General features: G+C 40.6%; 2 protein-coding genes across 8 annotated transcripts in view; one reads left to right on the top strand and one right to left on the bottom strand.

The window, feature by feature from the left end:
* Window positions 1-1,557: 1,557 nt before the first annotated feature.
* On the bottom strand, window positions 1,558-14,330 carry Psma1 (proteasome 20S subunit alpha 1). Its single transcript, XM_021649604.2, has 10 exons — window positions 14,227-14,330; window positions 12,717-12,761; window positions 12,268-12,369; window positions 12,049-12,152; window positions 9,329-9,417; window positions 8,635-8,705; window positions 7,881-8,010; window positions 6,101-6,180; window positions 3,420-3,530; window positions 1,558-1,904 (listed from the first exon to the last, which is right to left on the bottom strand). The coding sequence occupies exons 1-10, from the start codon at window positions 14,227-14,229 to the stop codon at window positions 1,848-1,850; spliced, it is 792 nt and encodes a 263-aa protein (XP_021505279.1). The 5' UTR covers window positions 14,230-14,330; the 3' UTR covers window positions 1,558-1,847.
* The window catches only part of LOC132647175 (uncharacterized), a 55,705-nt gene continuing 43,054 nt past the window's right edge, over window positions 13,753-26,403 (top strand). For 4 of the 7 annotated variants that reach the window (XR_009585481.1, XR_009585483.1, XR_009585482.1 and 1 more), the window contains exon 1: window positions 13,753-15,049. Coding sequence is in view for 1 of the 7 variants with exons in the window: in XM_060367003.1 (XP_060222986.1) it covers window positions 13,840-14,667; window positions 14,988-15,002 (843 nt within the window). In the remaining 6 variants the exon portion in view is untranslated. Of the gene's footprint in view, window positions 15,050-17,190; window positions 17,282-26,403 lie in introns of all 7 variants that reach the window. The other 3 variants (XR_009585485.1, XR_009585480.1, XM_060367003.1) reach the window with 3 other exon arrangements.

Below are 26,403 nucleotides of genomic sequence, written 5' to 3'. Positions count from 1 at the left end.
CTGAACAACTGAACAGTAAAATTCCTACTGTCCTTTAAGTCTTCCCACTGACACAAGGATGATTTGAGGAATTAACCGTCTTCATGTGCAGCTGTGAAGAACTGGCACAAACATAAAAAGCTAAAAACTTGTGGGGTGGTGGTGGCCCAGAGCAAGTTCTAGGACAACAGCCATGACTAAATTGAGAAACCCTGTCTTGAAAACAAAACAAAAAAATGGCAAAAATTTGATGTCAGAACTTATGCTCTAAGCTCTTATTGTTTGACTATTAAGACATTTGGAGCAAGTCTCTTTAGTCCTTTGTGTCCTCAACTAGTATACTTTTATTTTTTTCAAGCAAGGTTTCCCTGTGTAGCCTAGGCTGGCCTCAGACTCACAGTGATCTGCCTACTGCTGCCTCCCTGAGTGCTGAAATTACAGGCGTACCCTACCATTCCCGGCACTTTTCCTTGATACACTAAGTTTTTACATTTAAGTAATTTGTGATTTGGAAAGCACTTGAAATGATACAGTTACATGTTACAGTAAAAAGTCCCCAGAATACACTTTGTAAGAATTAGTGAAGCTATGTAAGATCTTGATATCTGCTTAAGAAGCTCCATGTTTTAAAATGTAAAACCATGCACATTACCCTACATGTTCAGGCGCAGGCCTAAAATACTATATGTCATTTTTAAAGTTTCTTCAGTGAGTCAGTCATGAAGAACCCTAAGGTTTATTAGTGAATGGATATGGTTGGTCTACACCACAGTGACCCTAAACTACTGAGTTTTCTCATTGCTAAATCTAACTTTTATATCTTGTTTGTTGTCATTTCTCTTGTTACCTCTTGGTAAGTCAAGTGAGCTTGGAAAACTAGTAACTACAGTTGTAATGGTTCCATGTGAAAAAAAGGAGTACACAAAAGCAGTGTTCTTAAACGTATCTCACTCTCAGAGGATTGTGCTGAATAAAGAAAGCTAGTATCAAAGATTCCATTGTTTGATTCCATTTATGTTAGAATAGATAGCTCGTTGCCAGGGTTAAAATGAGCACCTGGCTTTGACAGTAGATGGCAGGAGGGATCTCTGTAATGGAACGGGTCTCTCTCTTGACTGTTGGTTGTTGTGGAATGGTTGTTACTAATTCTAGAGGGTTTTTCTATGACCCGGTGGTGACTTACTTCTTACACAAGGTCTCATGTTCCCAGACTGGCTTCAAACTCTATCTGTAGCAGAGCCACAGGTCCGTAACTCCTGATCCTCTTGCCTCACCTCAGAACTGCTGGGATTAAGGCACGCAACCCAAGCCTGGCTTGGCTTCTTAGTTTGAATCAGAACAAGCCCTAGGTATGCATCCTGAAATTTGTATTCTGAGAGTATCTGCATGAATTTGTAATGTAGCCAGTCCACATGCTAGCAAATTAAACTGCTTAAAGCTGTGTTGATTAACAAGTATTTTTCTGTATCACCAAAAAAAGCCCAAAAAACATAATCTGACAGATATGACAAGTGACCACTGTGATATTAGCCGCCATCTACAGTTGAAACTACTTAAAAACAAAAACTCTATACAACAGGAGGTGAAACAATTTTATTTCACAGTTGTCTTTAAAACTGCAAAGACACTATTTTCTTCATATAAAAACATTGGTATAGATACCCATACTTTCTAGAAAATGATTATGTAGACCCTTTCAAAGAAAATGCACCCCATTATATGGTTTCTGTGAAGTTGCTTGGAGAAAACTCACATCTGGACTAATTCCTAACACATACCACCCAATATTCTGCAGCTGCTGGTTCAAAATACAGATTACTGTCACCAGTGAATGTCCCTGCATCCTTGTGTCTCTGTATCCTTCATGCTTAATGTTCCATTGGTTCATCAGCTTTTTCTGCAGGTTCATCAGCAGCCTGTGAAGGCTTTAAAAGAAGACAAAAATGAAAAGCTGTAAAGTGAACATTTAATATACACTCTTAAATCACAAATACTACAATAAAAAAAAATCAATGAGAAAAGGTGGTTAGAAAATATTGAAGATACTGATTTTAGTGCAATATCCTGTTAAATTTTTGAATAAAGCTTTAAATATATATATATATATATATATATATATATATATATATATATATATATATGTAATTTTAGTTCTGGCAACTTAAAGATCACCCACAATTAATTCTACTGTTTATCATTTGTCTTGTTTAACAGTTTAGCCTCTCTTATGTTTTACTGCTATGCTTAAAACACAGCTAGCACCTGTTAGACTTCCTTCTGTTCAATCAACAAAGCAGGCCTCTAGAGCATTCTTCCTAACTGCTAGTTCTTGCTAATAATTAAAATGCAAATCTTACCCTCCCAAACAGCACCAATAGCATCTTTGCCAAACTGAGAAAAACTCAACAACTGAAGCTCGAGGAAACTATAGCACCGCCACCTTTTTGGAGCTGAGGTTTCCCTGTGCTAGGATTACACACATCATCTTATAATATGTAGAAAAACTTTCTACATCACTTTTTATGTTGCACAATTATGAAATCCACATCCATTAGCACCAAGTGTGAATGGTGTGGAGTACATGCCTGTAATCCTACCAGCTTAGAGGTGAGGCAGGGAGATAAGACTGAGAGGAAAAAATCAAATGCATATTTTAGGAAGTATTTATAACCCTAGATTGATCACTTTTGTTTTCAGAATTAAAAAATAAAAATAAAAATCAGCATTTTTTTCTTGTTTTTTTTTTCTTGTCACCATTTATAAAGAGCCAACAAAGTGTCCCAAACTAGCTCCCAACATAAATTCTTTTCCAGATCCTTCTCAGAAGAACCTAGGCTGGCCCTGTCACTCACTTTAACCTAAAGAATGTGCTAAAGTGAGGTTGTATCAGTCCTGAGTTCTAGCCTTAAGAATGGCTGGCAATCTTCACTTTTGAGCTTTTGCAAGCTCTGACCTGCCACTTTGTGGGAGGAGCCCTGAGACTAGCCAGACAGGAGCCTAGCCAGACTGAGCCTAGCAGTCTGAAGCTGTCCAGCCAAATCTCTGAGCTACCTAGAGAGTGGGTAAAGAATAAAAGCATCTTGGATGCCTTGGCTCTTCTTCAGTCAGACTGCAGCATTTATGAGATCCCAAGTGCGAGCAGCAGTAGAACCTTCTAGCCATGTCTCAGTCCATGACAGAACTCTGAGAAATGTGGTCTAACTCTGTAAATTTTGGGGTCACCTTAGTTATGTAGCAATAAAGAATCAAACCCTTCTCCCTTTTTGTGTGTATGGAGATTACTGACCCTTCACTATTTTTCTCGACCCAGTGCTAAATTTTTATTTCAATTATGGATCTACCTCAATAATTAAAGACAAAAGCAATGAATTTACATGGTTGTGACATGAACAGCAGCTTACAGTAAAGCTGAAGCCTCATGTTATGATTGGTTAACATACCTGTGCTTTTCTCTGTGGTCTTTCTTCCAGACCATCCAGGAATGGAGACACATCATCATCATCATAGATTGTAAACTCCAAGTCTTTACCAACAATTCCAATGGAAACATTCTAATGGGGGGAAGGGGAAGAGGGAAAATTAACATATATAATAAAATGCAAAAGGTAAAAAAATATACATAGCACTCAAGTTTTAAAAATTATATGTAGGAGTGAAAAGAGGTAGGAAACTATGGCTCTTTTAATTACACATTCAATATTCACTTCTGGTTATTATGAGTAGCCTCAATGGTTCATATAAATCATCTAGCAATGACATCTTCCCCTAGAGCAGTGGTTCTCAATCTTCCTAATGCAGCAGCCCTTTAATGCAGTTCTTCAGGTTGTGGGAGCCCCCAACCATAAAATTATTTTGTGCTACTTCTTAACTGTAATTTTGCTAGTTATGAAGTGTAATGTATATATCTGATGTGACCCCTGTGAAAGGACTGTTCGACCCCCAAGGGGGTCTCAAACCACAGGTTGAGAACTGCTGACCTAGATACTAAATAGTAATTTACTGAGATACTAAATAGCAATTAACCAATGACTAACACAATAGCTTTACAATACTATCACACTTAAAGGTAATAAATCCAAGTATACCTTCCCTGACATTTTATGATTACACAACTTAGTTCCTACATCATTCTACCGTCCCCTTTCCCTTCCCCAGTGCTGAGGGCTGGTGCCAGAAGCAAGCACTTTAATCACTGAACCACACCCCTACCCCCAATCTTCCCTTGTCTTAGACATTCTCTTCTAACATTCTCCATTCTCCTTCAGCTGAAAACCTGTTTTTCTATTTCACTGAGAAACTATAAGCAATTGGAAGACAGACAGAGTTGTCTATATTTCTTTATTCCCATCACTATGAATGAACACTTCAATTTCTTCCTGATAATCAATGCTTCCACTTCTGGACATTTTCCCATCTTTCCTAAATAACTGCTTCATTCTACACTGGCTTATTATTATAACTACACAAACAAAACATGATGTCATTTCTTCCACCCTAAACAACAGTGAAAAATACTACCTCTTTTCCCAGGCAGCACTCTATTTTTCTGGGATAATCAATGAGGAAGAAGAAAACAAACAAACAAACAAACAAACAAAAAAAACCCACCTATCTCCTCCAAAGAGATATTTCAATTCCTCTTTTCCATATTCTATTTCTCTCAAGACTTTCTTTCCCCAATGGATTAACATGCTTGTCAAGTCCTCAGAATACCATTGCTAATGAAATGGGTAATTTTCAATTTGCATCTTTCTTGCTTTATTAGCAGTTCTTTATTCTCATCTCCAAAGTTCTTCATTTGCATTCAATGATGCCTCACTTTCTAGGTTTTCCTCTATCTCAGGTCATCTTTCTGAGTCTCTTACTGACACCTGCTAATTTCCTCATCTTTTAAGGTTATAGTGGTTTTGGCCCAGTACTCAAACCCATTTGCTTGCTTTAGAAATAGGTCCTACTCTACTCTCTAAATGTCATTCCTATGTAAAGACTCCAAAACTTTTAACTGTAACCTCGACCACTTTCCAGAGAAATCTGATGAGAACTGAAAACTGCTTCTTCTCCATCACCAATTAGACAGGCATTTTGAATTTTATATATCCTAAACTGACTCGATCGTCTATAACTCCTATCCCCAAACTTGTTCCTTCCACTCTCACATCTATTTCAGTAAAATTATAACTCTTTCCTTCAGTCAAACACTTGAAAGCATCCTACTCTGACCCTAACAAACCTGTGAGAAAATTCTAATTCCCCAATATCTAACACTGAACCACTTCTTATCACTTCTCAATCACCACTCCTGGATAGACATAATGTGGCCACCACTTTATCTCTGATTTCTTGCCTTCTCATTTTCTTCTTGTTCACTGACTCCAACCCTACTGACGTTCTTTCTTTGAATACTGGAAAAATTTGGCCTCAGGACTTGTTCACTGGAATAATCTTACTGTAGACACCAGTACAGCTCACTTACCTTTAGTTCTTTTCTGTAAATTTCACATCGTTAGTGAGGCCACCCTTGATCACTGTTTTAAATCATGCCCCCTACACTACTGATTGACACTCAGTTGCTCATTCTTTCTCGTGTTATTATTCCTTCAGCATTTGTCACCTTCTAATAAACATGCCATTTATTTATGTATGTAAATAAATGTTCACCCCTCATTAGACTGTAATGAAGGCAAGATACTTGTTGTCTTGTACTCTGAATACCTACAGAGTGTCTGTATACACACACACACACACACACACACACACACACATACAGGGCTCAGTGGTGCCTGCTTGTAATTCTAGCACATCCAAGGTTCGCAGGAGGATCAAGGTCATCCTCAATTACATAGGTTTGAGGCTAGTCTGGGTTATATGAGACTTGGTTTCAAACAAACATACAAAAATAACAAACAAAAGATGAAGATATGACTACCTACTGTAAACAAAAAAAATAAAGAAATTTTACTGCTGTGTAACTCCCCACCCCAATTTAAAACATGACATTTCAAAACAAGATAATATGGTGAATAGAGAAATAACTTAAAATAACTGAAGTACATGCTATGTTGTTACTTGAGATTGAGGATTAAACTGCACTGTTAACACTACAATTGGCACCAGGAGTTACCTTTGTGGTCAGGTCCTGCTCTGCAGGAAGTGTTTCTCTTAAGGCACGCAGACCGTGTTTAACCAGTTCATCCAAATTGCCTGTATGTAATAAATTAAAAATAATTTTTAATTTCACTATCATCTAAGGCTTCTTTTAATTATCAAGTCTGTAGTCTGAAATTGTGGCTTGAGTGACATACTATACAGAATAAAACGGCCAGAAGTGTAATGTTAGCTATATAATCTAACCTAAATCATCCAGCAATGACTATTTGATGTCTTTTAATAAAAATATGATCTAGTCTAGCCAGGTGTGGTGGTGCACACCTTTAATCCCAGCACTCGGGAGGCAGAGGCAGGCGGAGCTCTGTGAGTTTGAGGCCAGCCTGGTTTACAAAGCAAGTCCAAGACAGCCAGGGCTCTGTTCTATAGAGAAACCCTGTCTTGAAAAACCAAAACCCAAACCAAACCAAACCAAAGATCTGTTCTTTCACTAGGTTAAATAAAAGTCCTGGTTCACAAATGCCATTCCAGTTTTGTAGAATGTTTTCTAAAATGCTGGTTCTTATATTCATTAAGAAGTGTTCCCAGGGGGTTAGAGAGATGGCTCACAGGTTAAGAACACTGGCTGTTCTTCCAAAGATTCTGAGTTCAATTCCCAGCAACCATATGGTAGCTCACAACCATCTACAGTGAGAGCTAGTACCCTCTTCTGGTTCTCAAGCACACATGCAGGCAGAATACTGAATAAATAATAAATAAATATATCTCCAAGTCTTTCTATGTGGTCAGTCTTACCTGATATCAAAATCACAGAAAACCTCCCCAATGAATAAAGATACCCAAGTAAGTGGCTCACACCTACTTCCTTAGTACTTGGAAGGAATGGGGGTGGGATGGGGATTATGAGTAGTTTGAGCTATAGAGGAAATTCCAGGCCAATCTGAACTACACAGTGAGACCTCATCTCAAAAAAAAAAAAAAAGAGAACTAAATAAATCCACTAGCACCATTTCTACCACCAACACCACAGAACCCACCAACAAGGAAAAAAGATTATACATAATAACCAAGGGTAGTTTTTCTCAGGGATGTAACGATGGTTAACATTTGAAAAGTCAACCAGTGCAACACAATACACTGACAATATGTCCATTTTAATCAGATGTAACATGCATGTGATAAACTCTGAACTCCTACCTAATAAAAGCACTCATTCACTTAGCATTTGAAGAAACTTTCCACTGTAAAATCTCACAGCTAACATCATACTTAGAATGCTCTCCCCTCTGCATCAGGAACAGAACATGGACAACCAAGCGAAATACTAACCCTCTTTAATATGAAGCAAAGCACTTGAAAACCAGCTCATCATCTTATACCCTTCACCTTCTTTTCCCACAGCTATACTGCTTTTACTTATTTATGGGCCACTTATCGCAGAGATTCTATATTGCCTAAAGAAGAAACAGACTTACAGATGAGAAATTGTATATAGAACTTACAAACAGCAACTAGTATAATGGTTTTCAACTCTGACTGGTACCTATTTCAGACCCAATGCATCGAGAATTTTCAAGGTTGGAGATACAGCTACATTTTGATAAAGTTCTCCTAGTAGCTATAAGTAAAAGTTAGCACATGTTACAAAACTAGACATGCCATGAACATAAGATTTTAAAACTAAAGACTTTAAAAACTAAAAACTATTAGTTTTCCTCATTTAGGATAGATTTGTTAACTAAATGAAGACTAGAAGAAGGAAAACTAAACAAAATATAGTAAACCAAACTACTTACAGTCCATGAATTCAGTCATATGTCTCTCCAGGTAAGTACGAGCTGATTGAGAACGGGCTCCAATAGACATAGCTCTGCAGTCAAAATAGTTAGCAGATGGGCAGGTTTGGAAAATGTGAGGGCCCATATCCTATAAGCAGAAAAACACACTATGTAATTCTCAACTTTGGTTGAGGTAAAGAGTACAACATTTCTAGGCTTCAAACATCTAGGCTAAAACTGTGATAGCTCTGTGGTTCATCTTCATTGACAATCTGACTAGATTTAAATTATTTAGGAGACACATTTCTAAGTGTGTCTGAGGGGCATTTTCAGATAGTTGTTTTTTTGTTTTGTTTTGTTTTCTCTTCAAGACAAGGTTTCTCTATGTATTCCTGGCCGTCTTCAAACTCACTCTGCAGACCAGGCTGGCTTCAAAATCAGAGATCTGCCTCCTCTCCCTCCCTAGTGCTGATATTAAAAGTGTGTGCCATCAGGCCCAGCTCCAGACAAGTTTAAATGAAAAGGGAAAACTCACTCACAATGACTGGCACCACCTCATGGGCTTTAACTACAGGAGAAAATGAGCTAAATACCAGCATTCATCTCTTCCTGAATTTCAAGTGTAGTGCAACATTACTGGCCACCTCTAGTTCCCTACCACGATGAACTTTGTCTCCTCAAATCGTTAACGTCAAAATAAACCCTTTCCTTAGGTTGTTTGTGTCAGGTACTTTGGCACTGAAACAGAAAAGTAGACAATATGAGAACTTACATCATAACCAGCAATAAGCAGCCCAACACCATATGGTCTCCGGCCATAGCGCTGTGTTGGAATCTGGGTCTCTGAAACTAGTTAAGGAGCCTGTTTCAACATATAATACATTAAAAACTTTTAGCTTTTTCTTCTTTGGTGTTTTGAGACAGGGTCTCAACATGTACCCCTGACTGTCCTGAACTATGTAGACTAGCTGGTCCTGAACTCACAAAAACCCACCTGCTTGTCTCCTACGTGCTGGGGTTAAAGTTGTGTGCCACCACTGCCTGCCGACTTCTAGCTTCTTAATTGCTCCATGAGCTTCTAAAAGAAAGTAACAGAATGGTATTCTTTTGGCCTAATATTATACAAAGTTTTAATTTCTACCAAAGCCAAGAATGAACACTAACAAAATAATCTTTTCCTACTTATGGATTTGTTTTGAATATAAAGGGCCAGAACTCTGGGCGGTAACTAGAACCATTCAGAAACCTTACTCTCTAAAAATGATAAATTGAATAGTTTCCTAAAATTGGGCTGTTGTGTCTTAGAAATATCAACTGTTTATAAAGGCTAGTGAAAGAGTAATCCAATTCCTCAAACTTTCACAATCTGATTTGTTTTATAGAATTACATTCCAAATAACTAAGACAAGCACTAAGTACCCAAATGCTTTACAGTTTATATTTATAAATGCCAACATAAAGGATACTGCTTCCAATTAGAGACACAAGACGAGACACAGGAAGTGGTCTGTCAAATACAAATCTGGAATCCAAACATTCCTGGCGCATAAAATTACTAAAAAAAAAAAAAAAAAAAAAAATTAATTCATATTACAGAGAACGACTATAACCTAAATATTTAAACAAAGCAGTTTGATTCCATTTTGCTTTCCTGCAAACATTTTCATGCAGTACATCCATGAAAATCAGAAAGGCAGAAAGGTAAGATATGAACAAACAGATTCCTTTGAGTGTGTACTAAATTCTGGGACCACATGAAGTTTTGAAAAGAAATGACCAGGTGAGGCAAGGCAGCTTATCCCTATAATCAAGCATTTGGAAAGTGAAGGCAAGAAGACCAGAAATTTGAAACCAGCTTCATAATATAAAATGCTTAATAAATTAGTAACTAAATAAATGATCAAATTATTCCTCTGTACAAAATCCTGTACTCAGATGTCTTACAGAATGGAGAAAGTGAACCCGAAAAAAAGAACCCCCTCCTTCCTTGTCCTTCCCACTGTCAGCAATCATACGCTTTAACTTTTTTTGGTTTTTTGAGATAAGGTTTTTCTGTGTAGCTTTGGCTGTTCTGGACTTGCTTTGTAGATTAGGCTGGCCTCGAACTCAAAGCAATCTGTGTCAGCCCCTCTGAGTGCTGGGATTAAAGGTGTACACCACCCCACCTGGCCATATGCTTGAATTTTAGTTTTCAAACCAGAAAAAAAATGGAAAAGTTTTTTTGTTTTTTCTTGAAAGCAGGTGTAAGTGCCACCCTAGAGGAGATACAAGTCATCCTTCACCTGAATCTCACTGATAATCCTGACAAGATTCAAGCCTGGTAAATAGAGAAGAGACAAAATTTTGTGCCTAAAAAAGAGGATAATCAGAAACCGACCGCTATGCTCTTTTCTCTCCACATTGACTTCCTAGTACATGCATGTCACATCTGATGGCCAAGTTTTATTTTGGGGGTGTTTCTGTAGTGTGGAAATCACACCGCAGAACTCAAATAAGAGAGGCAAGCTCCCTGACCTCCCAGCCCTCACCAAATGTTGGCTAGATGTCAACATTTTTCTACGGCTTTCTAAAAGTGTACTGTTTAACATGGCCCACCAATTCCACGTGGGCTTAAGGACCTAAACATAATGAGGCCTGAGAACATATAAACACACACACACACACACACACACACACACACACACACACACATATAAATACATACATACATATATATATATATATATATTTTTTTTTTTTTCCTGAGACAGGGTTTCTTTGTGTAGCCCTAATTGTTCTGGCACTCACTCTGTACACCAGGCTGGCCTCAAACTCACAAAGATCCGCCTGCCTCTACCTCCCAAATGGCAGGATTAAAGGTGTGCTAAAATGTACTTTAAACATAAAACACTTATCAAACTTGAAAAGACAACACCAAAAGCACACACCACGTCTTACTAACTGGATGCTGGCATGATACTATTTTAGATAGGCAAAATAAGCAGCATATTTGACCACATACTACACTTTATATATATTTTGAGAGCAGAAACACATAGTGTCACTCTACTACTGGCTTAAGGAGACTGAATTAGAAAATCTTAACAAATGGCAATACAGCCGTTACTCTCACCTTCTTTTCCTAGTCAAACCATGGTGAACTTTGGCTACTTTGCACTTTTAGTTCCCCACCTCTTTCTGAAAGTAACATGCGTTAAGTGTTTTACTTCTCAGAAAAAATTATTTAATTAGCCCAGTCTCAGATATTAAGCTACTAAGTGAGAATTTAATTGGTGTGATCTCAAAGTCCTACCACCTAACTTATGTGCTATTTCTCAACAAGAAGTAACCATCTTGCCAGGGCAGTCATAGAAATTTGCCTATTACTCCCTGGTTCCCACCTCCTGTTATAAATAAAAGTTTTTAAGTTTCCTGAGGACAAGATCTATAAGCAAGTCACCTTTCTATATTCATATTATATACTACTGAGCTTTGTGAAAACAAATGAATAAATATTGACAGAGTGAAGAAAACTAGAATGGTTCAGGTCATCCTTAAATAGAAAGTATCCAGCTTTTAGGGATATAAGTCTTGAAATAATATACATGTCAACAACTATTACATTCAGAGACTTTCAGAAGCATTAGGATGTTTAGTAGTACTGTAAGAATTTGGAAATGGAAATACTTAGTAACACACCCTCAGGAATTTACAATATTACAAAGTATGATTTTTTGGGAGCTGAAGAGATAGCTTAGCTGCTTTTCCAGAGAACCTGGGCTCAATTCCCAGTATCCACATGGCAGCTCATAACCTTCTGTAACCCCAGTACCAGGGGAAACTAATGTCCTCTTCTGGCTTCTGAGGGAACAGGGCACACACTGATACACAGATGTACATGTAAACAAAACACCCATACAAATAAAAAAAACAATTAAAAAGTACAATATTCCAGGAGATACCCTCCTAAGATACTTTATCTGGGCACTTTAAAAAACAAGCAAACAAAAAAGTTCATTAGCTGGGCATACTGGTGTATGCCTTTAATCCCAGCACTCAGGGAAGCAAAGGAAGACAGACTGCTGTGAGTTCGAAGCCAGTCTGGTCTACAAAGCAAGTCCAAGACAGCTAAGGCTACACAGAAAAGCCCTGCCTACCCTCTCCCCAAATAAATAAATAAGAACAAAACTAAATAAAACACACATACCATAGCAGCCTAGCATCAGCAGTCAGACCCGCAATTGAGATACCAATATGGTTGTCGACATGGAGAATTTTCTTCTGGTGAGCTGCAAGTTCTGACTGCGCCCTCTAAACAGAGACACAGTATGGTACTTTAGTTTACAGCTCTATTTTATATCAGTGAAATTTACATTGGATAGTTCTGTTTCCTGATGGAAGAAGACAAGCTTATCATTTCACTTACCTTCAATGCAACCAAAACTGCATGTGTTTTTGATTTTAGACCAACTGTGGCTGAACCCTGTTTAACAGCTTCCATTGCATATTCAATTTGATGAATCCTGCCCTAAAGACCAAAAATAAATAAATAATTCTGATATTCATCTTAGAAGATCCTTTTACAAACTAAAAATTAAACTTTCCAGATCTCAGATGAGGATAATTAAATTTCACTTTTTAAAACTAATTTTAATTTCACAGCCTATAATCTCAGAAGCTTGTTTACTTTTCTTTTAAAGATAGAGTTCTACTGAATTGCTCAAACTGGTCTCCAGCTCCATGATCCTATTGCCTCAGCCTCTTGACCAACAAGGATTAAGATGTGCACTGCCAAGCCCAGTTTACAATCTCATAGGTTTCTGTACCTACTGCACTCATTAAGTCACCTCATAAATATGGCATAAAACATTTTACCTGTGGGCTCCAAACAGTGACATCATTGTCATACTGGTTTCGAAACTGAAAGTGGAAGTAAGAGACAGATTAACATGAGAACATCACAAACCTCAAATTTTAACATTAAGACGTGTTTCTGTTTAATTGTTCAAGCCTTTCAGCTAGTGCAACTTTCCTGAGACATTATAGCACTCAGTTTGCAGGTCACTACCTTAACTGAGCTGTTGGGATGGATGGACTAGGGTCTTCCTAACTTCATATTTAGCCACTCTCCCAGCACTGCCCTTAGGCAGTCAGCTGTGAAAGTATGCACACATCAACTTTTCTTTCTCCTCCCTCACACCACTCTCTCACACAGGGTTCTAATAATTTCCCAAAGGCATTTTCTTTAAATTGACTCAAATGTCTATCTCTTGAAGGTTTCATCTTTTCTCCTCAAATTCTCAGTACAGCTTCCAGCAGGTCTTTGAGACAGTCTCATGCACCCCATTCTGGCCTTCATCTGCTATATACTAGGGAGAATAGCCTTGAAGTCCTGCTTCAACCTTCCAAGTGCTGAGATTACAGGGGTGTGCTACCATGCCCAACTCTATCTAGCTATATATTATCTATCTACCTGCTATTTATCTTTTGGACAGGGTCTCTACATTCTGGCTGTCCTGTAGGTCAGGCCAGCTTCAGAGTTCTGCCCACCTCTGCCTCCTAAGTGCTGGGATTAAATCTGTGTGCCACCACACCCAGCTTCTTTCATATCTCTTTATCTTTACATTATGACTAAAATTATGTTTTGTTTAACTTTGAGCTCTCTTCTTGCACCTTGCCACTGAATGAATTAACACATACAGAAATCCTCGGAAAAAAGGTGGATGCAAATAGCTACAGTGGCAGAACCGCTACCGCTCTAACCTCATTACTAAAGCAAGTGTGTCTGCACTTGGGAGAGGGATATTAGCGAGGGTGAGAAGATCAAGAGTTCGAATGGCAGGCTCAACGGAAGCAGCCCATGGCACTACGTTTTGAACCTGAGTCCATCACTTCCCCTCTCATCTGTAACTAGGTGCCAGAACAAGTGACTGAATGGGAGCCTTTGTCGATGGCTCCATTAAGCCAAATGGACCCATGAGGAAAATGAGCATGGTCTATGGACCTTACTGCAGGCTCAGGTCCGCGCTGCCGGTGCTGGGTGCACCCACACACACACAGCCCTATCCTCTCCCTATGCAGGTCACGAGGGACCACAAGGCCTCCTGAAATCGACCACCGAAGTAAACTGAGGCGCGAGGGAGGCCATCTGGCCGAGGAAGAAGCGCCTGGTCCCCGTGTAAAGTGGAGAGGCCGCGCGAAAGGCCGCCCGGGCCACCGACCGCTCCTCGCCGGCCAGGCCGCAGATGCTGAATCACTGCCGGAGCCCGTCCGTGAGCCAAGCTCCCTCTCCCACCGCCCCGCGTCACTGGGAACGGAGGCCGATCCCCGACCGCGTCGGCGGACCTCAGCCCCAAACCCTGCGAGGACCCGGGGCTTAACTCACCATAGCTCCGGCGAGGCGACAACCAGAGACAGCAGGGGACCAGGAGCACGGCCTCTAATACGGTTCGGTGATCGTCAGGGAAGCCTGCGGAGTTTTGACGGCGGCGGCGCAGGAAGCACAGTCTATCCCAGAGCCACGGATCGGCGTTTAGCGCTTCCCCGCCCTCCAGCCCTGGGTGGGCGGGGCTTGCGGAAGGGGCGGACCTGGGACGGGCGGGAAACCCCAGGATTCAAATGCCTGTGCGCGGAGAAAGCCGGGGCGTGGCCACCACGCCGCGCGCTGGGTTTCTCGCTTTTTACCCTGTGGATTGCAGAAGACCGTCAACTCTCGACCCAGCTCCGGATGATGCGGTTATCCCGCATAGCATCTCAGTCACAGTCCACAGACATTTCGGGAATTGCCTGGCTCAAAGAGGGTGCAAAAAAAGGCCAGAGAACCGTTGTGTGTGTGTGTGTGTACACGCGCGCGCGGTATAGTTGCTATGTGTGTGTTTTGTGTGTGTTTGTGTTCTTATTTCTGGCCCGAGTATGTTGAGTACTTGGAGAGCACATCTTTCAGGGCTCTACGGTCGTTTCACTCATTTTATGACCCCTAGTTGCTGTTGTCAGACTTTGAACTTGACCAGGGTTCTGTTCTGGTATTTGATGTTCGCTGTCCACAACTAAATGCTGTACCTGGTAGATTAGGCCACTAGGGGGAAGGTGCGAGTTTTCTTACGAATTTTTAAAGAGCGTTGGTTTTTGTTTTGTTTTGTTTTTAAGTTTATCATCAGATGAAATCAAGACGGCTCTGGGCTCGCTGCCTACCTAACATCTACAGACTGGTAAGTACCCAGAGTCAGGTACTTACTCCGTAAGGACCTGAATTTTGAAGAAGTAACACATCGCTTAAATGTTCACACAGCAATTGGTATCACATCCTAAATATTTTCATGTATGTCCATGTGTGCATACATACTTTTTATTTTTATATTTATTTGTTTGGTGTGTGCGCTTGTGTCCCTGCATACACTCGTGGGAAAGTCAGAAGACACGACGAATGAGGCGGTTATCTCCTTGCACTATGTGGAGTCTGGGACTAAACTCAGGTTCAGGGTCATCCTCTGGACCACTGTGCTGGGTCCCTATTTCGTTTTGTTATTGTGGTTTTTTTGTTCTTGTTTTTTGTTTGTCTGGTAATTTTTTCTCATCTCTCAGTTTTTAAACTCCGCCCCCTCTCAAATTTATATGCTCTCAATAGTTTATGTGATTCCGTTGTTCTTGAAACTCACCAACACTGGCTCTTGTTATTTTTAAAAAAGAACTTCTACATTTATTTATTTGTTTGTTTATTTGACTTTGTAAAGTAAAGAGGTTTATTTAGTTTTCAGTTTTGGAGGTTCAAGGTTATCATGCTGACATCGGCTCAGTTTTGATGATGGCCTTCTTGTTGGCAGAGCCCTGAAGTAGGACATGGATGGCATAGAGAAAGCACATGTCCATGTCTGCATCTGGTCTGTTTATCTCTTCCTTCCTTCCTACTTTCCTTTCTTTTTTCCTTCTTTTCTCCCTTTCTTTCTTCCTTCCTTCCTTCCATCTTTCCTTCCTTCCTTTCTTTCTTCTTCCTTCTTACTTTTCTTCTTTCCTTTCTCTTAACTTTTTGCTTCCTTTCTTTAGAGATGAGGTTTAACCCTGCAGCCAAGACTAGCCTCAAACTTACTCTTTTTAGTCTATGCTGGCCTTAAACTTGCTGTGATCCTTCTGGCTCTGCCTCTCTCGTGCTGGTACTTCTACCTTTAAATTAATAGATGGGATTGTTTTGTTTGTCCATTGCCTGGCACCTATTAGGTGTGTAATTCGTATTGCTGAATGAACAATGGATTTTGAATGAAGGGGTAAATAAATGCTCGTTTAAAAATAGTTGTGGAACTTGAGAGATAGCCCAGCAATTAACTTGTAGAGTGCTGTTCACAGCTGTAATGCTAGCTCCAGAGAACCTGACACCCTCTTCTAGCTTCCATGACATGTGCACACATGGTGTGCTTACATGTAGTTAAAATACTCAAACACATAAAAATAAGTTTTTTGTTTTTGTTTTTGTTTTTTTTAAAAGCACCCAAATTAGCTCATCTATCCTTAAGGGAGATTTCTTTTTAAAAATTTTATTAGAATCTTCACAATTCTTTTCTATAGTCATGTGTCTCACACAAATATTTAAATTTGTAAATAAATAAGATTATACTAAACTATCTGTTTCTTACTAATACACTTTAAAAAGTTTAACCAACTTACAATGCTTGTAGTAATAGCGTATACTATTTTTTAGTAGTTGCATGGAAGTCTATTATATGGAAATATAATAAGTTATTATTGGTGAGCTACTAGGTTATTTTCTGTTATTTGCTGTCATAATAAATAAAACTATTTATTATTATTATTTGGTTTTTGTTTTGTTTTGTTTTGTTTTGTTTTTGAGACAGGGTTTCTCTGTGTAGCCTTGGCTGTCCTGGTCTACTCATTTTGTAGACCAGGCTGTCCTTGAACTCACAGAGATCCACCTGCCTCTGTCTCCCTGAGTTCTGGAATTACTGGTATGTTCCACTGTGCTCAGAGAACAACTATTCTCATACATATATACCTTTTGTGTTCTTAATGTACTTGACCTTAACTTGTAAGGTCAAAGGGAAGGCACATTTACAATTCCAATGAATATGTTAGTTATAAGGTTGAATATCACCTTACATTCTGTGATGCCTGACAGGCTACTTTGTATATACTTTCATCAGCACCGAATACTGTTCATTCCTTCTATCTTGTCAAGCTGATGAGCAGAAAGATAAAAACCCTCTAATTTGAGTTTATTTTGTCTTTAATTTACTAGTTAAAATCTGTTTGTATGTTTCTTCACTGTTACTTTAATGATTAAAGATGTTATTTAATGATTTGCCCTTTATTTTGCTTGCCTTGTTTTCTCATTAACTTGTAGGCATGATGGTGCTGTTACTCTGTGCCTACCAAGGAAAGATCTTTCTGGATACAAAGAAAAGAAAATGCTTCTGATACTAGCCACAGAAAAGGTGGTGTGTGTGTGTATCTGTGTTTATTGTAAATGTATAACAGGATACATTTTTATATTGTATAATTGTAAACATTGAAGGATCAGAATTTTGTTTTCTGGGGTTTTGTTTGTTTCATTTGTTTTGAGGCACTATTTCTCTGTGTAGCCCTATCTGTCCTGGAACTCGCTCTGTAGACCAGGCGGCTTCCAACTGCCACTGCCCCCTGAGTGCTGGGATTAAAGGTGCTCACAGAGATGTGTACCAGCCAGAATAGGAAGTTTTAACTAAAAATTTTTTTAAGACAAGATCTTATTATTTAGCTTTCTCTGGCCTGGAACTTACTATGTAGACCAGGCTGGCCTCTAACGCAGAAATTCAGCTGCCTCTGCCTCCAGAGTGCTAGGATTAAAAGTGTGTGCCACCACAACCGGCTCACTTTTAAGTTTTTCACTGAAGCATTCGTAGCATCTGGAACAAAGCCTGGGGTAGCATATGGTGTTCACTAAATCTTGATTAAGTTAATGAAAAGCCATGGGGCTATCATTTCTAAAGTGCCCTTTTGATCTTTATCTTCTCAGCAAATGTCCTTTTGAGTTTTGTCTTCACAGCAAATAATATGATATGCCTTCTTTATTCCCAAAGCTCTATTCATAGGCCAACAGAAGAGGCGTGTAGTTTTGGTTCTTCCTCTCTTTCTGCCTGTCTCTGTCTCTGTCCGTAAGATCCTCAAGCACATGTTAGAGTTTTAGCTTTTCAGCACCGGTTTTTGAAGATTTGGCTAATGATGCTGAAAATTCGATCAATGAAGATAGGTTGTAGGAACACCTGCTCAGCAAACCGTATTGTTTTAAAGTCGTTAGCAAGCAATGCCAGGGCTTTAAGTTTTATTCAAACAACTTATTTATTTTTATTTACTTTTTATGTGTGGGTATTTTGCCTGCATGTATGTCTTTGTACCATGTGCATATAGTGCTAGTGAAGGCCAGAAGAGGGCTTCAGATCCCTTGAGACTGGAGTTAACAAAGGGTTATAAGCTGCCATGTAGGTGCTGGGGATGCCGCCTGGGGCCTCTGGGAAAACAGCCAGTGTTTGTAGCTGCTGAGCTGTCTTTCCAGCCAATGGCTTTTTAAGAACCGTATGAGAGTAATTTCTAGATAAAAGCAAAGTTGAAATTTTTTCCTGTGGACTTGCAGATTTCTGTGGTGATCTGTGTAACTCTATGCTGAAGAAATGAGATGGAGTTGGTGCCACACGCAAGTTAAGTTGGTTCCCTCTGCATGGTGAAAATAAACCCAGTGTGGACTTAATTCTTCTGTACTTTCAAAGGAAATATGTTAGAAACCTCAGGACATTTTTTGGTCTATCAAGTTAAAAAGAAAAAGCCAACAAACTAACTAAAACCAACTGGTTGATTACTAACCTGAAATCAGTAATTTAACACATTCAGTATGATAATGAAAATATTAAAGGAGAAGTTTCTTGTCTTTCCCAGCTTGAGCAAACGGGGAAATGGGCCCTATAGCTCTGCCTAGATTTTCCCCTTGGCAGTCTCTTCCTGCCAACTAGGCTGTCTTCTAGGGGAGAAGAGAAGTTTTAAGTCAGCTGCTTCAGTTCTGCGACTAAAGGTTGGTTCTTGGCGGCCGGGTGTTTACAGTTAACTCTTCTTACTTCTTGGGATCTATGCAAACTCCTTTTGCGCCACTGAGGGCATACTGGTAATCTTTCACACTTGGGTAAACTTGGGTCTGGCTGTCAGCTCATTGTTAATTGCTAGTGTGTTCGGGTACATGGCCAGCTTCTTTGTATGGAACTTTTTTTTTAATCCTTCGATATGATCCTTTTCAGTAGCACATTCTGATCCAAAGAAGCACTCTCAGAGGAATACTTTGCCTCAGACCTCAGTAACTGTGGACTTTGACCAAACCCCAAACTCATTTTCAGTGCATCAGCAAAATTCCCACTAGCTCGTTGGCTCCAGGAAGGTTCAGAGTTTTTGTCTATTCTGTTCACTGCTCTCTCTCTCTCTCTCCTTCCTCTCTCTCTCTCTCTCTCTCTGTATGTGTGTGTGTGTGTATCTAGAACAGTGGCTGTACATGGTAAAGCTATGTATGAGTACTGACCGGATGAATCCCGCAGTGTAAGCCAGGCACTGGACCACTGGCCCCTGACTCTATGGTTATATAGCAAAATTACACTAAATCCTTGAAGTTTCTTTCCCTAGGAAGAGCAGAGGAACAAGCTGTTTACTTACAACGCATCAAAGTTGCCTTAAACTTTTTCTAAACTCACATTTTCTCCACTAACTTAGGCGTGAGTAGCTATAGTAAAGAGTTGCAAAAGGTACTGAGGATTTCTGCTTGCGGTGGTTTTCCATTTGATGGTGGAATAGTTGGCATTTTACTTACTTGGAGCCTCAGCCAAAATCGAGACAGAGTGCCATTCTACCACTCACAAAATACTTAATTTCACTTGCTTGTTTATATATTGTCTCTCTCTATTAAGCCTTAAACCCCTGGAAGCAAGAACCATGTCATGTTTCCCACTGCACATATGCTGAAGGTGTCACACAAACTCGGTGCCCAGTGAAATGTAGTTAGAAGAGTCAGCAGTAACTGGCAAGAGGATTCAGCATGTGAAGAAACAACTTGAGTTTGGTCCTTAGGACTAAGTTGGTGGAAAGAGAGAACTGGCTCCTGCAGTGTCATTGACTTCCACACGTGTGTATGTGTGCACACACACACACACAACAACACAGAAGAAGACAGACTTAGCTGATACAGATAGATGCCTCAGCTTCCTTTTGCTTCCCACAACCCCAACACTAAATACAAGGATTTGGCTAATAATCATGTCTCTTGATCTTTAGCTGGAGCTGAAAAGTTGATCAAAAATGTTGTAGCGGGCTGGAGAGATGGCTCAGAGATCAGAGCACTAGCTGGTCTTCCAGAGGTTCTGAGTTCAATTTCCAGCAACCACATGGTAGCTCACAGCCATCTATAGTGAGATCTAGTGCCCTCTTCCGGCATGCGGGTGTACATGCAGGCAGAACACTCTATACTTAGTAAATAAATCTTGAAAAAATGTTGTGGGATAGCCAATTCAGCAGAGTACTCTTTCTTTTCTTATTATACAGAATTCTGCTTGTGTGTATGCCTGTACATCAGGGATCTCATTATAGATAGTTGTGAGCTACCACGTGGTTGCTGGGAATTGAACTCAGTACCTTTGGAAGAACAGCCAGTGCTCTTAACCTCTCAGCCATCTCTCCAGCCCTAGCTTACTGTTTCTTAAAAGCCTTCAGTAAGCAATGCCAGACTTTTTAGAAGCAGGTAAGGGTAATTTCTAGGGCCTAAAGAGTTGGCTTACTGGTTAAGGTACTTGCTGCTCTTGTAGAGGACGTGGGTTCTGCTCCTAGTACCCAACAGCCTATAGCTTCAGTTTCAAGGAATCCAGTACCCTCTCCTGGCCTTTAGAGGCATCTCAACCAATGCCTACAACCCTGGACCCATATACATTATTTTAGATTTTCACCAGGGGGCAGGAGGCATACGATCCTCTTTTTCACGTGAAAACATTCTATTAAAGTGGAGTTTATGTCATACTTCTAGAAATGTCAAGTTCGGGATGTCAGATACCCAAGTACAGGGCTGAAATAAATGGCGGGCGTGTGTGCGGAGGTCTAGGCTGGTGGATTAGTTAACTTCCTGTTTCTACAACAAAACCCCTGACAAATGCACTAAGGAAGGGAGGGTTTATCTTGGCTCACAGTGGGAGGGTGCAGTCCCTCATGGTGGGGAACTCGTGAAAGCAGAAGCTTGAGGCAGCCGGTTGGTCACAGGGCACTCATAGCCAAGAAGCAAAGAGGGTGGATATTTGTGCTCGCCTCACTTTATTCTTCCAATGCAGCCTAGGAAGGACCCCAGCCCGTGGGATGGCCATTTTAGAGTAAGCATTCCCACCTTAGTTAATCTAGATAATCCCCATGGGCATGATCAGGGGCTTGTCTCCTGGACAATTCTTGATCCTGTCAAGTTGGCAGTGTTCAGCATCACAGCTGGGAACCCAAAAGTGGGGGTTCATTTTCATGGACTGGAGTGAGAGTAGAAAAGAGTTACACGGAGTATGTGCTGGGGCACTCCCAGGTTGTGGTTGATTATGGTAGGTCTAAGTTTGTATTCGAGTTTAGCTGCTTTTAAGCTTTGGAGTCATTTGTAATGTATTTGGCCTCTCTGAGCCTTCATTTTGTGTTGTTGAAACATGTTAGAAGATAATTTTTGAAGATTGAAGCTTAGTGGTAGAATGTGTGCCTAGCATGAGCAGGTCTGAAAATCTGATCCCTAATGTTGCCCTTAAAATAAACTCCACATAGGTCAAAGACAATGTAAACCCTGAAACTCCAAAGTGATTAGAGAAAAGGGTAAGAAAAACACCTCAAGACACGGGAGTAGGCAAAGATTCAGTTTCTCCGAAAATAGTATCAACCCTTGACAAATGGGATCCCACAAAATTAAAAAGCTTCTGCACAGGAAGAAAACAAATGAAGGGACAACCTACAGAATGGGAGAAAAATCTTTGATCTGGCGGGTTCAATATCTAGAGCATACACAGAAGTCAAAAGTAATAAAACACAAATAAATGAGCTAATAAAATGAATATACCTCAAAAAGTGAAGCACCAATGACTAATAAACACAAATACATATTCAATCTTACCCTTATGGAAGTGCAAATTAAAATCACGTTGGGATTCCCTGTCACCCCAATTGGGATAGCAGTCATTAAGACTATGGCTAGGTATGGTAGTGCATACCTTTAATCCCCGCACTTGGGAGGTAGAGGCAGGTGGATCTCTGTGAGTTTGAGACCAGCTTGGTCTACAAAGCAAGTTCCAGGACAGAGAGCTACATAATAGAGAGACTGTCTCAAGAAACCCAAAATACATAAATAAAATTTAAACAAACAAATGGTGGAAATGATGTAAACAAAAGAGAACCCTTATATACTACTGTCGAAAATTTAGTTCAGTCAATGTGGAAAGCAGAATGGTGGTTAGTTTTTTAATAAAATTTGTTATTTAGGGTTGCTTCTCACCCCCGAGACAGGGTTTCTCTGTAGCCTTGGTTTTCCTGGAGTTGTAGACCAGGCTGGCCTGAAACTCACAGAGATCCGCCTGCCTCTCTTTCCTTGAGTGCTGGAATTACAAGCATGTCCCGCTGTGCCAGGCTATGCTTGCTTCTTTTTCTTTTGTCTGTGTTTGCTTTTTGTTTGTTTGTTTTGTTTTGTTTTGAGACAGGTTTTTACTCGGTCTCTCCTGTAGAATAACCTAGACTTGAACTCAACAGAGATCCCCTGCCTCTACTTCCACCCTGCTGGGATCAAAGGTGTGTGCTGCTCCACCCAGCAGAATGGTGATTCTAAACAAACAAAGAAAACAGGAAAACCCTACACATTGGCCTGGGGGCGAGCCATTGCAAAAGCTGGGCAGGCCTGGAGTTTAGGCAGACACAATTCAGCTACCCCTGCCTCCAACCCCCAACATGCCCCTGACCAGGATCCCTTAGCTCTGGGCAATGACAGATCCTCGAAATGAGAAACAGTTCACTTTCTGGACTGGTCCTCTTTGAATCACCACCATGGTCCGTGCTGCCACTGAGGGCCGTGTCTGGGTCTGCAGCCCTACTATGGCCTGCGCTGTTGGCAATAATCCTGTGAAAGCCCATCATCTGTGTACCCACTGACTAAGAGGAAGGAGGCTACTTTGACAATGATATTGATGACTGCAGTCACACAGTTGAGAAAGACGGACATGGAGGACCGCTGTGACAACCTCCTTCCCCTCTTAAAAAAAAATAACAGCCTACACAGGAAGCTATTGAGGAGAACTCTGACAATTGTGGTAGGGGTGCTGAAGTGTCCCTCTCCAGAATTGATGGCTTCTGGCCGGGGTGTAGAAAGAGAATGACTCAGTTTTCTTTAGGACGCTGGCCACTGGGAGTTTGACCATGCTCCAGTGAGGATGTGGACAACACAAACTGAGCTTGTTTTATTTCATTTTTATTATTTATTTTATTGCGGGGAAGGAGGGATCACAAGGGCAGGCAGAGGCGGGAGGACAAAGAAGAGCTGGGAAGTGAGATCAGAATTATGATGTGAAATTCCCAAAAAATCAAAAAAAGTGCTATTTTGGAAGGCAGTTATGCCCACTACTATACCACTATAGCACTGAACATACTATTTTGAAAAAAACAAACAAACCTAAAAATCGATCTATCGTATGAGCCGGCTTGTCCATTCTTAGGTATTTACCCAAAGTATTCAAGTCAACATATAGAGCCACTTGTCTATCAATGTGTGCTGTAGCTCTATGCACAGTGCTTAAATTAGGAACACAACCTAGGTGTGCAACAGTACAGGCATGCTAAGATGTGACCTACACACACGATGGAACCTTTTCATCCTCAAGGAAGAGTTGCAGTTATGTCATTGACAGGGAAATGGGTACAGGTGGAGATAATCACATTAGGCAAATTAGGTTAAGTGGCATCGGAAAGATAAATATTGTGTTTTCTCTCCTTTGTGGTTCTCGGGTTTTATACAGATGAAATCATATGTATCTGTGGCATGCAAGTAGAAGCAAAATTGTCTAGTGGGGGAATAATGGTAATAAGAGAGAAGAAAAAGTTATGTCTGGGGTATAGGTGAATATGCCCAAAATACATTATACACTTGTATGAAAATACCCTTACGTGTGTTGGTTATTTTTCTGTTGCTGTAATAAAATACCATGACCAGGAGCAACTCACAAAAGAGTTTATTCTGGTTTTCAGTCCAGAGAGAGACAGAGAGTATATAGTGGCCAGAGCACGAAGCTGAGAGATCACGTCTCCAACCACATGCAAAAACCAGAAAGTGCACTGGCCCAACGCCCGTCTCCAGTGACTTGCTTCTTCCAACAAGGCTCTACCCCCCAAATACCACCAACCAGGAGCAAGTGTTTAGATACGTGCCTGGAGGGCGCATTTCTCATCCAAACCACCACAGCTATGAGCGTGAATAGTGAACATATACAAACGGGTGGGGGGCATGGATTGACAGTGGTTCCTCTGACCGTTGTGACAGCTGGGGGAATTTCTCATGTAAAGTGCTCAGGTTACTGCTGGGCTGGGCGTGTGATAAGCACTCCACAAGTGCTAGCTATCATCACCACTGCTTTGAGAATCCACTTATCTTCCCAAAGCTGCTGTTGCTGTGGTGACCACACCTATTGAGACAATGCTTCCTGTTTAGCTAGCTCAAGAGCAGCAGACTAGAAGGGCATGGTGAGCTGTGTCCTCCACTCTCATTTCTCAAATAACCCTTGTAGCAAAACTAAACAAAAAACTAGCTTTTTCTTCCTCCTCCTCCTATTATTATTATTATTATTATTATTATTGATAGGGTCTCAGTATGTAACCTTGGCTGACCTGCATCTTGCTGTGTAAGCCAGGCTAGCCTCAAAGTCATAGAGATGCACCTGCCTCCGTCTTCTGAGTGTTGGGTAAAGGCATGCACCACCATGCCCGGCCCCTAAATATTTAACTTTGACTTATCCTCTTTGCCAACTTGACTTATTTTGCCTAGTTGCCAAGGTTGGTGAAGCACAACACTATAGTTGCCCCCTTCAAGCCTTTGATGGGTGACGGACCCAAGGCCGCCATGGCTGGAGGGTTTGACGGGTAGACACCTGGGGCTGGGGGCGCGGCTCAGTGGCAGTGTGCACACTTAACCCTTGCCCACCTTAGGTAAAATGGGAGACAAAGACAGGACTCTGTTCTAGGTCCAGCCAGCCTGGCGTATGCAGCAATGAACAACAACACAAAACCTAGCCTCAAGAAAAGGTAGCATGTGAGGACCAGCTCCTGAGGTTGTTCTCCGACCTCCATGAGCACTGGAGGAACATGGGCCTCTGCCCTCACATGCATAAGCCATGCCTGCACACGAGTGCAGAAATATAAACTGAGATTTCTTTTTTTTTTGTTTTGTTTTGTTTTTAAGACAAAGTATCTCTATGTAGCCCTGGCTGTCCTAGTGTTCTGCCCAGTTCACGAACTCCAAAAGACCAGGAATAAACAGACTCTGCTATAAATACAGGTTCTTTTTATTATAAATCATTACAAGCTGCAGCTTGGTCTCACACTCCCCCCCCCCATTCTCCCCATGTCCCCCATCCCCCCCCTGAAGCAGTGAGAGCCAAGAGCTGTACTCAGTTTAGTTGGGTGATTTAAAGATTCTGGTCCCTCCCAGCATGCCCAAGGCAGGGGAGATTCCTGCCTGGCAAGCATCTATTGGTCAAAATGCTACATTTTGAATTGATTGGCTATAGGAAGGTCCCCAGACAATTAATGACCTGGTGTCCCTCCCTAAGGGGATGGGCCAGTTTCCTAGCAACTGTATCTCTAGTGGGTGGGGAAAGAATGCAGTAAATTGGTTCTTCCCCTCAGGGCATTCCTGGACTTCTCCACCCACCTAGTTCAGGCCTTAAATAATAGCTGCTAATTTTTAATCTTTTGGTCTCTCAATAGAGCTTGCTGTGTAGACAAGGCTAGCCTCGAACTCACAGAGATCCTCCTGCTTCTGCCTCCTGAGTTCTGGGGCAGAGTTCTGTTATTAAAGGTGTGCTCCACCACAGCCCAGATTGAATAATAGTTTCATTTAGAAATTATTTTATCCTTTATAAGTGTGTTCTATTTTTGTCTACATAAATTTCCTCTTACTGTCCTAGCAGAATAGTATTCTGCTGTAGTTTTTAAAAATAGGAATGTATTCTGAGGTTATTTGAGAAAGTGCTCTCTGTACTAAAAACAAGTATTTCTTTCCTTATTGGCCACAGTTTTTATTTTCTTTTTCTTCTTTTTTCTATTTTCTTTTACTTTTTATTCTATTTTTATTTTCTTTTATTGTTGGAGATGGTTCCAGGGTTCCTTTCCCTTTGGTCTGTTGCTGAGGTGGCAAAGGTAACAGAAGAATGGACATTTCATAATGTAAAGAATATTTTTTATAAATAATCCAGACATATTAATCCGCTCTGTTCTATTTTCTTTCCTTAATGAGAAAGAAAAAGTCAGTCCCAAAGTAGGCCAATGGAGTCTCAGGTATTGTTCA

Source organism: Meriones unguiculatus, chromosome 14 (genome assembly GCF_030254825.1).
Source record: "Meriones unguiculatus strain TT.TT164.6M chromosome 14, Bangor_MerUng_6.1, whole genome shotgun sequence".
Lineage (NCBI taxonomy): Eukaryota > Metazoa > Chordata > Mammalia > Rodentia > Muridae > Meriones > Meriones unguiculatus.
The sequence above is the reverse complement of the archived record's forward strand: the minus strand, read 5'-3'. Positions and strand labels throughout refer to the sequence as shown.